We start from the raw sequence: 13,430 nt of genomic DNA, 5'->3' as shown, positions 1-13,430 counted from the left end.
GCAATGTAGTTTCATTTCTTATTTCAAAAGAAACATATTCTGGATAGAAATTTTACTGTATTTATCCAAACTCAGACTTTTCTTACTGCGTCTGAGGAAGCAAATCATTCTGTATATTTGAAGCAAAATAAACTCAGTGTTACATTGAACACAGCCATGTTCTTTCAAGATATGTTTTCAATTTAAAGACATTGACTTGTGTTCACTCACACTGGTATTATCACCAACATGTTACATGTGAGGCAAAAGAGAGCAATCACAACAAAGAAACATAGGCTGGTAATACAAAATATTTTAAAGTACACAATTGAAACTTACCCTTCCTTATGTTTAAAGTGCTTAAAAGCCAAGTTTAGAACTTCATGTACTAAAGGATCTGGCACTGGATGAACAGGTATCTGAAAGGCACATATCACTTACATGTACGTAGCACCTATACATACATGCATGTATGAAGCAAATAAACAGTGCTGTGAGATGCTCTGGAGAAATCTCTCCCACCAGTGTCCAAGGACACATCCTTTCCTGGCATATATCAAGCTAATTCTGCACTATATAACTTTTACACAATCTGTATTGGCATTCTTAGCCAAATAATGATAATTCTAAAGTAGATTTTAACCTCATTATCCAACAATTTCAACCTGTATTTCAAGAACATTTAAGCCGACAAAGGGTACTGAGCATAAATTAAATGTTATTTTTTACAGTTCTGCTTTTTGCAGTACATCAGCAGCTTCCCAACACACATGAACCGAGATAATGCAGGCATGTAAAGAAAAGGCAGGAGAGGCCAAAGGCCTTATGTAACTGAGAGTATAATTACAGCCTTGCATACACTCACCATAGATATGTTCTAGTCTTTAAAATAAAAATTTAAAGGAGATTATCAAAACGAACCTTACAAGCAAAATATTAAAATTAATTTGCCAAAGCCAAAGATCTTACCTGTTTTAGAACCTCTATTAAAACTAAACAAAAAATGAAATCTACAGCTAAGTCCCTCCTTTCAAGTAGATAATCTCTTTCACGTTGTTGGTCATCCCTAAAATAAGAAATCAAGAACACAGCTATGAGACACAAGACTGAACACAAATATTGCAGGGACAATTACTGCATTGTTTTTCATGTAATTACTGTTGCAGATGTATATAAAATGGATAGGTGGACCTGCCAATAATAAAAAAAAAAAAAAAAAAAAAAAAAAAAAAAAAGGGGGACAAACTAGCTTAGAATTACCAGTATCCAGCTTCCATCTGTATATCCACACCAAAACCATTAAGTCACTTCATGTATATCATCTACACAAGTTAAATACACTACCTTAAAGAAGTCTGTGTTTTTTCTACACAAATTTAGTTAAGGACAAATCCAAATACAACTTACTTGTCACAGAAGTACAAAGCACACATTTTCTTATGAGAAAGAAAAATCAAACAGACTTCTGCAAGAAAAATTCTTACCCCTTTGATTTTGTGCTTGACCGAGGTCTATACTCATAAGATTCATCCTCTGTTCCATTTTGGCGCCTGTACCAGTCAAACAAGGTGCGTAGTAAGGAGGGGAGACAGTGCTCTGCTACTGAGCTCATAGAGCTTATCAACTGAAAGAGTAAGAAAAATACTTTAGCCTCATATAGCTATGAAAATCCTGGAGTTGAATAATTCTTTCAAATTGATTTTAATGTTAAAAACCATATATCACATAACTTCACAAAGTGGCAAGTTAATATTCATTTTCACCTAGGACAGTTACTGTAAATATAACATACTGAGTGTGATATTATAATAAATTTAAGTAAAGTGTTCCAAAGCTCACAGGGATCACAAAATGACAAATTTATAGACATATAACGTGTATAAAATCATTGAGAAAACAGCAGCGGTATTAGGATGTCCCTGAATGTTACCGTATGTATGTTTGAAGTATAGAAACCTTCACAAATTACAAGTGCCAGCCCTCCTAAACTGAACAAGTTTAAAACTTTAAAAAATTTGGTTCTTTGGCTGTTATATAAACAAAAATAAGAGCCTTTTAGATATTCTACATTGCGTTTAATACATTTGACTGGTCTGGGTCTTGGGCTATATTTACTTTTAGCATAACTCCCGCATCTTCTGCTTTCTTTCAGAAAATCTGTATGAGTAGTAAACTCATCTGTTTTGTGCAACATATATGGCAACAGGAACCATTACAGAAGGAAGATTTTAAGATGTTATTAAACTTAAATTATCTATGCTTCCTTTAACTAAAAACTTTTTGGAAAGGAGAAGAATGACTGAAGACAGCAAAATGCCATTATAAACTTGCTTCCAGGAGGCAACAGGGAGCAAGCCCATTCCCTAAACACAGGCTGGAATGGGAGAGTTACCATGTTGCTCACTCATGCCATGTATTACCTACCTCTTGGATCTTTCAAATAAGGTTTTGAGAGAAGCCATGCTCATGCTGTAACTTACCTATTATTCACCATTCCAGATAACAATATAATATTACACCATTACGTGTTCTGATAAAACATTAATGAAGTTATTTCTTTTTCCTCATTTGAAGCATCTTGGGTTTTTAGGTTTGTCGAAAGGATGGGGACAAGTTAACCACAGGAAAACCTCAGAAGGACCTCTTTTAATCTTCTGAATACATTACTCAGATTGTTAATTAGTCAGCTACTTAAGGCTCAAGAATTAAATAGTGCTCTGAACTGATGGGTTTATTAGCAGAAGAAAAAGAAGCAAGTTGAATTTTAAGTTTTACTATACCATTTATTTAGGTTTTCCTGCAAGTTTACAGAGTCTATCAATACTAATACTATTCATAAATGTTCATAAAAGTAGTTAGGCAATTTACATTGGCTTCTGGAGAAACAAGCATGTATCACACACATTCAAAAATGTCACTGCTAAAATGCTGGCATAATAAAGTATTTTCCTCTTGAAAAAGAAGAAGTTTTACATAATAATTATTTATTTCCTGCCATGTTTTGAATTATTTGTATTCTAATGAAAAGGAAGATGACATCTTTGCTAATATTGCATAGCATCTAAGCAGAACATCAGCTATTTTTCATTTAAAATAACTACTATACTGCCTGGATACTAAATTCAAAATCATCTTATAATAAAAAAAAATTCTTATATAAAAGATCTATTTCTCATACAAGAAAACTCTTTTATTGTAGCATTACATTTTGCCTAGGTTGAAAGCAGCAATCCAGACAAAGGGCTCCTGTAATACCCAGGAGGACAGGGCTGCAATAGATGTGACGTATACTTCCGTTCCTCAGAATGAAACAGCAAATCCTGCTCAAGTCTTAAAGGCTGTAACATATTGCTAATTGCTTCACATAACATATCCAACAGCACAGTGAGAGGTAAAAAGAGAGAAGCAAAATGATAGTAAGATGCTAGAGCCCAAATTCTGGCTTTGGCCAAAATCCTGATCCTGAAAACAATGCTCAAGTTTTGCCTAATCATGAACAACCCTGAACCTCATATCCATCTGCTTTCAGTCACTGAGAAGGTCAACACAGGCTTCTGTGTGATCATAAAATTTTGGTGTCTTAGGACAAGAGTAGGAAATTGCCAAGTATGTTTCCTACAACAAACAAAAAAAAAAACACACTTGCTATTTCAGTTTCAAGCTGTACAAGCAAAAATATTTTAAGAAACGCAATATATGCTCTATAAAAAAACTCCCGTCTGGAGCTTCCTGATGTGCTAGGAATGGTAAAGGGAAAGCTCTGGTGCTAAAATTTTTAACAGTTCATGAGGGTATCAACATAAAAATTTCCTTTTCCAAAATTTCTCCTCTTTTAGCTGAATTTATATTATTGTTCCAATTAAGATATCAAATGACAAAGAGAAGATTTCTGCTGTTTGGAAATTAAAAGCTATTGATTTTTCAAACTTGTTTTAATAGCAGCCCTCTTGGTCTGGTTATGTTTTTAACAAAAATGACTTATAATCCCCTTAAATGCTATTTTACTTTTTCATTAGGGGGACGGGCAACACTACATGCCTTCCTCGTCCATCCCTTTTCTCATCACTTACTGAGATGAGAAAACAAGTCTTAATTAGATAGCACCTTAGTCCCAGGGCCCTCTTGTGTTCCAAGCATGTTCTCTTTATTCACAAAGTACAGCACTTACAGACTCAGACCCCATTATCAGTAAAGCCACTTTTTAGACCCAGATTCCTGGCTCCATAAAGACCTCTGGGTGAACAAGGTTGGCCCAGCAACAGCTCTAGCTTCTCTGCTGGATGCTGTGGCTGTGACCTCTGGATCCTCCTCATTCCCACACTTTACCAATCACTTTTTTAATCTGTAATCTTCTGCACTGCTGGAGAACTGTTCTTAATAAGGGTTTTATACAGCAAGCAACAAACAGAGAGACGCAATCTTAATTCCTTTTGCCAAACAATGTGCAAAATTCCCTAACAAAGTTCATCATTCCAGCCATTCCGGTCTCTCTAAAGCAGTTATTCAGTTGCATTAAAGTTCAGATCTTGACTTCAAAGTAGATTACAAATAACAAAAGAAAAAAATAAGAACTCACACAAATATATATGTATACAAACAATCAAAACTTTTTTTTTAAAAACTGTATTTTCAGGAAAACCAGTTCCTTTCTATATTATCTAATTTTAAAAGTTACATGTTTTATTTTTTATTTCTCTTCACTCAGCCTGTTTTTAGAACCTCTCTTAGACAGAACACTAAGCTTCATATAGTAGATGCTGTTCAGGAACAGTCAAGAACAGGAACAGGCAATTAATGGGGCTTCCTCTGAACGCTGCCTCTCCACTGCAAGGAAGTGGTTATGGGACACAAACATGCCTACACTATTGAAGAATTAGAAATACAGACAATAAATATGAATAAATTGAGCAGAGATTCTTTCCAGACACAGTTCACTGAGAGTAAGTGAAATGGAATTGCCTAGCAATCAATCTATATTTTCAGCAAAGGACAAAGTAACAGTTTAGTAACATTTTGAATCTACCCTATACCTTCTGCCATAGAATCAAAAAGCACTCAGTAAAAGCCATGTTACTGAAATAAAATTCACACTATTTGTTTATAAAAACAGAACCCCGGACACTCAAACAATAAGTGATGCGGAAATAAACTAAGACTTTTTGTCCCCTTGTGTGCTTCAGCATCTTTCTTCCACCAGTTTTCACTGCCACCTTCAAATAATTATCTATTTTAATAGTTTATTACTATCATATCCTACAATGGAAAATAAAGTCTAACTAACATTCAGAGTCTAAATCTTCTGACACGGATTCAGATGTGAGTGTTTTAAGTTACTACACAGTGGAACCACTATTCTGCAAAAGTAAAGCCCACCTTAATCCAATGAAAATTGCCTTCAATTATATGTCGCCTACCTGATCAAACTGAAGATCTTCACCTCTTTGAAGAGATCTGGACAAGAGCTTTTCCTGTACAAAAAATAAAAAGAAACATACGTTTCACAATGTCATTGAGTATTATCAAAGATAGATTCCTTTTTTCCAGTTATATTACAGAACAAAGAAAAAACTTTTAATATAAATATTTGCATTGTTTTTTTAGATACAAATATTTCTGGAGATGTGATGTATAGTCCCAAAAATTAATTCAGTAGCTAAACAATAATAACATTAAAGACTGACAAACAGAAGATGTCCGAGGCCAAACAGAGACCAGCTGGTGGTGGGTGTCAAGTGTAACTTGGAGGGAAAGCCATTCCTATCTCAATTAGCAAGTTTATTCATGTTCATATATGGCAATTATTCTAAGTTACAATAATGACTTTTGAAATGTCTTCACAAAGGCAGAGACAAGTGTTCAATGCATTTCCAATCTGCTCTTCCTCTGAACTGCAGTGAAACACAGTAGAAGACCTACTCCAGTAAAAGAAGAATGTGAATAATCACTTGTTTTAACTTGAAGTAACTGTAAGGAACAGAAAAAAGCAATATTACTAAAATTTTACTTATTACAATATTTATTGCTACCAGTAGCATATAACATACTGCTCTGTTAAAAGCAAAATTAAATTATACTCCTGACAATTTAGTGAGGATTAAAGCATTGTGGAAATAAAACATTTATAAACTCTAATAGTAAACAGTAATTCTTACTAGTCACTCTGTAGAGTATGAAATGATACACTTACAAGAAATACAAGTTTTATACCTTGCTCAGGTACCCTGGAAAGTAAAAAAAAAGGTGGAAGAAAAGAATAAAGAAATAAAAAGTAAAAGAAGAAGAAAGAGAAGAAAAAAGGAAAAGAACAGCAAGTCCTGTGAATTGGCTGTGAGGGTCACTGATTTACAGCAACCCAAGTGCCACAGTAACAGCTTTAAGAGCACACTGCAAAGCAGTAACATATCTGCTGAGCATTTCCTCTTATTTAAAAAAATTTTAAACTATCCTTCACTTGATAATATAAATGAGTCCAAAATGTTATCTTTCACAAGGAAAGTAAAAATGTACCTAAAGAGTTAATAGCTCACATTAGACTGCAGTAAGCAAACAAGGAAGTTTTATGGAGCAGGCTAAGTCAAGTAGCTAACTTGCCTGGTCCGGCATGTAAAAGGAGGTGTGAGCAATACTGATAGCCAGTTCTGTTCTCAACAGGTTGTAACTCAGCACAAAGTAACTGCTCAGTAGTTTAGTATGAGACAACACCCATGCTGTTAGGCTGTTGACAAAAACTGAGAAAGTCAACATTGCTTGGTGATTAACACTTGCAAGGCTGCAAGAGACAGCCTGTATGTTCAACAGGTAAAAATTAATTTTGCATGTCCCAAATCCAAGGTTTGAACAGGCAACTTATTTTTTCTTGTCCTAATTGTAAACTTGAAAATACAGCACAGTTTCTGACATTTTCTCCTTTAAGTGCAGCTGTATTTGACAATTTGTTAAAAAGAATGCAATATCTGGCAACTATTACAGCCTCTGAAAACTTGGATTCAACACTGCCCAGGCAAAAAGCACTTGCCTACTCTGAAAGTATAATTTGAAATTATAAAAATGTCAGTGCACAAGTCATTTTCACTTTCCATAATCCAAAGAAATCCACTTAATTATCTAGGAAAATACTACCATTTACGTTCACTTCCAGTATGGCCAAATTAAAAAATATTTTAAGAAGGGGGTTTCTAGGTAAATGCATTGATTATTCTGAAAAAGCTCTATTTTTTGATCAACTTGTAATATCTGGTAGAGATAATTCATGCTATACAGATAGATATATGTGTGTATAAAATATTGTGAAGGTCCAAAGTTATGCCTTTGAGCACTCTGGCTGGGAGCAGAGTTCTATTCTCATTGTAACCAGTTCCCGGACAGCGTTAGGATAATATCAGGTCTGTTACTGTATGAATGGGACAGTCCCGGAAAATCATAGATGATTTCTCCTGGCATCTGCACCTGGGAGATCCATCTAGACCTTCCTGGACCATGATTAATGGAATGTCTCAAGGAACTCACAAGACCTGCACCTGGGCATGATTACATGTGCAGTACTCAGGAACTGGTATCACTCTACTACATGTGAATACAGCTTCTGCCTGGATACTCAGACATTCCTCTGAGTCTATAGATTCATTCGTCTTTGTCTGTTCCTGCACATGTATGGATCCCGCTCTGCATGTGAAGAGACACAAAGAAACGTGTGGTCACCTCTGCCTCAGGCAGAATAAACTGTATATAAGCCGGCCGCTGGAGGCACTCGGTGTGAACTCCTGGGGAAACGCTGACACTTTGTCATTGGACCCTGGCTCACCCAGCGCCTGCACCCGGGGCTGACGCTGTCTTGGCTGTGGTGGTTCTTCTTCGGAATTCTATTTTTTGTTATCAATCCAATAAATCTTTGTTAAATTTTTCATAAATTTGGCTACCGATTTGATAATTTATAACAAACTGATGTAATAGTTAATGTTCTTTCACTGTCTATTTAAAAGCAAAGGGGGAAAGGTTTCACTTTCTTGAGTATTTCAAATTCACGTAATTTTACATGTTAAATCTGTTCAAAACACTGTTATGAGAATTGATATTTTGAAGTATATACTAAAAGCTCCAGAGAGCACTTGCAAAGCCAAATTTTCTTTTAGCTAGCAAGCCTCCCTCCTTTTTTTTTACACAGAAATGCCTGCTACAGATGAATTCTTGTTATCTGTATTATGCTTTCAGATAAACTGCACAGTAATTGCTAGCTTATCTATAAAGCAGAAATACAAGAAATGTTCTACTCTGTACAAACATTGTATCATTGTTAAGCACGTTACATGAGAAAAACTATTTCCTTATAAGATGGAAAAGTGAAAGAAGATGGGAAGAAATCTTCCTGTAAGAAGATGGGAAAAGTCAGGTTCCTTAACTGTCCTTAGGATACAACGTCCCAACAAACCATGTTTCCACCATAATACTACAAAACTATTATACAGGTGAAGAAACCCTGGGTTCACTATACCCATTGCATGTGTCTAAACCCAAAAATTGCTAAAAAAAAAGAATGACAAATCAAAGAGAAGTGAAACATTCTGTAAGTCTTTACACAAATTTGAAATCCATGTCAATAGAGAGAAAGCTAGTTCTGAAAGTTTAGCTTCCCTCCCATAACCCATACTAATTTAGATACTTCTGTACATCAAATGTTTAAGATGTTTAGGTCAGAAAGAATTAAGACCTTACAAGTTCATAATCAACTCTATTATGTTTCCTCAGCACTAAGGATCTTAACTCTTAAAAGGTAAATACACTGTAGAGGTAATGTAACACTAACCAAACAAACCTGACATAACCAAATAATGCTCTTGAACCCAACCACAGGTTTATCAAAGCCTTTGAATTATTTGGCTTTTAAATCTATTTTCTTTTAATGTCTTCTTCTACCTCTGCTTTGTCATGGCTCCAGTCATCTCACATGATTTAAAAAAATCTATTCAACAGCATAAAGTAAATGTCTGGAAACTCTAACTGAATAATTTAAGATTTATTTTCCTGCCTTCCTGAAGTTCAGAGAGAGATGAAAATAATAGGTCTCCATTTATCTTTTACAAGTGAAATGAAAAAAAAACCAAAACACTATTGCATTAAGCAAAGAGCAGTTTGCATTCATTGTGTAAAGCAGAAATGTCAACATATGGCAGGCAGCAGGGATCAGGATGTGCATGTGCTGTGCAAACAACTGCACCCATGGAAAAAGGTACCACCCATTGGCCCCTCTCCAGCATTCCCTGGCACCATCCTCTGGTGGCCAGCACACCTCAGCAGGGTGGCTCAGAGTGCTTCTGCCTGAGCTCCAAGCTGCAGGGAAGAAACCAGACAAGGGATGCTGCCCTGCCTCCTGCAGCCCCAGGGCTGGGCAGTGCATCCCTGCCCCAGGGGCAAGCACAGTACTGTGCTAAATTTTACTTCAGACAAACTTTTGAAAGCATGTAGGCAAGACTTGCACAAGTGCACAGTACTAGTCTGAGCCATGTGTAGTATTTCCACAACAGAATAAAATCACTTGTGGTGGTAGCAGGAATAAATACTCTTGCTAGTTGTGACTTCAGCGTGAGACACCTACAATTTAGTAGGTGTTAAGTTAAACTCTCTGCTTAAATTCTAACCATCCATACTTATATGCAGCTTGACAAAATGCAAAATAATTGAGTTTATCGCTAATCTTTTTAACTGGTATGGTTTATGTCACATTTGGGGAATGCTGGTCATTCCTCAGTGTCATCCTTCTAAGCTGAAGAGTATTTTTTAAGCTACAAGAGTACTCTTGGGCTCTTTTTTTCCTTTAAACTATATACTGCTCCAAAAGATTTAGCATAGCTGGTTAAAAAAAAAAAAAAGTGGTTTTATTTCATTTATTCACTAAAAGGATGATCTTCCCTCCTGTCATTACACTTGCTGCTTTCATTTAATCATTTACTTTAACAATTTGCTGATAAGCTCTGTCTGTAACTTTGAAAAAGCTGAGGTATTACAATTTTGCAAGCAGAGAACTCTTAATTAAATTAGTAAGAAGAAGTAAGGTAAAAATCACAGCCAGAGAAACCATTCAGTTAATTTTTGAAATCACAAGTCAGTTACCTTTAAATGTAATCCATACATTTAGCAAAAATGGTACTACCTCTCACCCACAGATGCTGTCTTGATCTGCAGTGAGTGACCTTTTTTTAATTTATATTTTAATTAATTTTTGCTCCCCTACTGTCATGTTCAAGTTTTAAAAACTGTCTAGCTCCTAATTTTTATTAGTCTGGCTTTAAATTCTCTCAAACAGCTTCACCCAACAGTGTATCTTCATTAAAGATTTATGTAACTCTATATATATATTCTTCATACTTTTGTTTGCAGCCAAGTCATTCCACAAAATCAAATCACACTAAAATAATAAAGGGCTTTCCACTCTTCCATTAAAGCCTTTTATCCAATCACAATCAGTGCTTTTCTGGTGCTCTTCCAGCCTTTTTATCTTTCTTTTTAAATTTCATACACTAGAACTGAATGTTCAGTACTTACAAAAATTCTACATACAGAAATAAAGCTGCTTCAATACTTCAGTATTTCCTTTCAGTTGGACACTTAAGGATTCCCTCCTACCTCTTTATGTTATACAGGCTCAGGTTGTTTCACTTTTCCACAGCCTTTGGCACCTCTCTTAATTTGCTCATTTTTTATACAGTCCTTCTCACCCACCAATATAAAATAAGGAAAGCTGGCTATACATGTAAATTACATTTGTTTCCATTAAAATTCATTTTGTTTAAAGGAATTCAGCTTAGCAAATGAAGCTAGACAAAACTGTTTAAAACCTTTATAGATGACTACTTAAGTAATATTTGTAATTTCTTACTTTATTCTAAAGAATAAAGTAAGATATATATTTTAGATATCTTAAAAAAATATATAAGATATAAAAAGATATATATTTTACTTTATTCTAAAGAATAAAGTAAAATATACACTTGTATACACACAAAATACTGACTTCAGGTTCTTATCAGTAAAAAATCTTGACTAAGGTAGACTTCATGCAATCACCATAAAACCTCACCAGGCAACAGAACTGGGAATCACTCTTCTGTGAAAAGTGAATTATTTAATTAGTTTCATGGGGTTTCTAATTTTTAATCTGGTGAGATGTTTCAATTTTGTATGATTAACAGATTTAAAAACATTTGTTTAATTAACAGTCAACAGCATGGCAAGGAGACACAACCTGGGATTGATGACAGAGGATTTATTTTATCTGGTCTAGGGACAAGTTTTGCAGCAAAAGTGAACTCCAGGGCTATTATATTTGCCTTGCTTTCATTATTCTGGTTATATTTGACTCTAAACTAGCTGTGTCTGCAGGAAAAGCCCTCTTCAGCTCATCTCAGTTCCAGGCAGTCTGTCCCTCTGGCCAAGCACTACCCTCCCTGTCTGTTTAGCTGATGGATGGAAATGGGGCTGGAGGAGCAGCACTTGGCACAGAGATGGACAGTGGAGCTACCAGCCTTTCCTCCCACAGCATCACTGCCACTACAGCTCTCCTCTCATTTTCAGCCAGGTGGAGGCTTGTGTGCCCCGTTTTCTATGAAGTTTTTGTGCTTACTTATAAACTCCTCCTGAATACATTACTTTTTTGGATGAAAAAAACAAATAAACAAGTTATATTTAAGTTGTAAACTTGCTTGGTGCACATTGACATATATATAAAGAACAGGTATAAAGAAAAGTTTCATTTTCCTCAGCCTTTTATCTACTAATGGTTGTAGCTGAAGATGATTCCATAATCCACAAAACAGTTTCAGCCCTGCTTTTGTGCCCTTTTGGACTGCTTCCTAAGAAAACTTTTTCCTGAAGTTTCAAAACTGGGACTCAAATGCTCACATAGGCACTTTCTGCACATGAGCACTTTGGCAAGCAGCAGCTGCCAACAGAAGCCTTCTGTGAGCTGGCCTTCTGCTAGCCACAGCATCTCACCTGCCCAGTGAATTTCCAGGCTTAAACAAATAAAAGTTGGTTTTGTTTGTTGTGGTTTTGGGGTCTTTTTTTTGTTTTCTTTTCAGAAATTTCCAAATTAAAAGAAAACCATTTATTTCAAGACCATAAAGTCTAGATCAACAATGGAATTTTACCTTTTTGCTTAATCTGCAATATATGCAGGCTACTATATTATTCCAGGTGTTATTATCATTACTTCAGAAAACAAACCAAATGTATCTTTTCTTGAAAGTATATTGCCTAAGTATTATTTAAAAGAAACACTGACAGGAAACACACTTCACAGTATTAATGAAAGAACATTTTTTGTTGTTCCTATTTCCTTTTGTAACTTCACAGACCTTAGGGATACACTAAAGAGGTCTTGTTTCCAGTAACTACTAGGTAACAGTTTTGACACAAGTCAATAAAACAAATCACGGAGCAACCCTGTTTGCAGAAGTTTATTTATTCCTGAAGTAATCTCTCTGAAAAGTCAACAATATCGGGGAGTGCTTTTTTCACTAACCATACATATGATAAATCAGCCTATTCCAGAAAAAAACAAGACAGTTTTGAGAGATACTATGAAAAATAAAGGACTCACCAAAGGTTCAGCCATTACAAGTTCAATTTTCTTTTCAGCTTGAACAGCAAATTCAGCAAAGAGGCTTTTGATGACATACTCGCCCGGTTTCACATCTGGGTCAATAGTAATGTTAGACATGATGATGCCTCTCTTTTCCCAGGTGGAAACAACACTTGGAGAAACTCTACGTTTATTTACTCTGCTGGGTGGTGCGGAGGCTAAAGGTAAAAAACAAGAAAAACACAGAGCTATAAAGCAGAGCTTCTAAACATCGTGCCACAATATTTTCCCATTCATCACACATATATTTTCCCACAGTACATTCTCTAAAACAGAAGGAAACAATTCTAACATACAACAAGAATTTGTTTTAGTTAGGTTGGAGTTTCTACACTTAAGTTGCACAAGGGTTTACAATGCAGGTCACTTGTGTTGTCAATAAAATGCTCTAAATGATTAACATATAGCAGCTTCAGTTCAAGTATGACTAAAAATCAGAAGGTTGAATGGAAAGGGTTATCCCCTATATTATGAGAAGCATTGCTTGATTCCATTTTATGGATCACCCATTAAGTTCATGTTTCTATTTTGTGTCCAAATACCTTCAAGAGAAATTCTTCTTTGGCACTTTTTGTCAATAAGCTGATTTTCCTAACAAGAAAGCAAACCCTTTTTAGACATTTCACGCTAACTGATCCTCTAGTCCCTCTAGTTAAAAACGGTTCCTTGTAAGAAATATTTATTAATCAATAAAAATAATATTGTATGTATCAGTCTCATTTTCTAAGAATTATTTTGGTTTTATACTGAAATTGTCATATACAAACTTGATATATAGTTATCCACCTTTAATTTTTTTTTCTCCTCAGGCATTCCA

At 35.3% G+C, this 13,430-nt stretch overlaps 1 protein-coding gene across 13 annotated transcripts in view; it reads right to left on the bottom strand.

Annotated features, from left to right (window-relative positions):
• The window catches only part of FRYL (FRY like transcription coactivator), a 163,595-nt gene that overhangs the window by 83,342 nt on the left and 66,823 nt on the right, over window positions 1-13,430 (bottom strand). For all 13 annotated transcript variants that reach the window (XM_071432423.1, XM_071432426.1, XM_071432424.1 and 10 more), the window contains 5 exons: window positions 12,572-12,771; window positions 5,394-5,447; window positions 1,464-1,603; window positions 949-1,045; window positions 319-398 (listed from right to left, as the gene is read on the bottom strand). In XM_071432423.1, coding sequence (XP_071288524.1) covers window positions 319-398; window positions 949-1,045; window positions 1,464-1,603; window positions 5,394-5,447; window positions 12,572-12,691 — 491 coding nt within the window. In that variant the 5' untranslated portion in view covers window positions 12,692-12,771. The remainder of the gene's footprint in view (window positions 1-318; window positions 399-948; window positions 1,046-1,463; window positions 1,604-5,393; window positions 5,448-12,571; window positions 12,772-13,430) is intronic.

This window comes from Agelaius tricolor, unplaced genomic scaffold (genome assembly GCF_023055355.1).
Source record: "Agelaius tricolor isolate 1412-34295 unplaced genomic scaffold, bAgeTri1.0.p SCAF_8, whole genome shotgun sequence".
Classification (NCBI taxonomy): Eukaryota; Metazoa; Chordata; class Aves; order Passeriformes; family Icteridae; genus Agelaius; species Agelaius tricolor.
The sequence above is the reverse complement of the archived record's forward strand: the minus strand, read 5'-3'. Positions and strand labels throughout refer to the sequence as shown.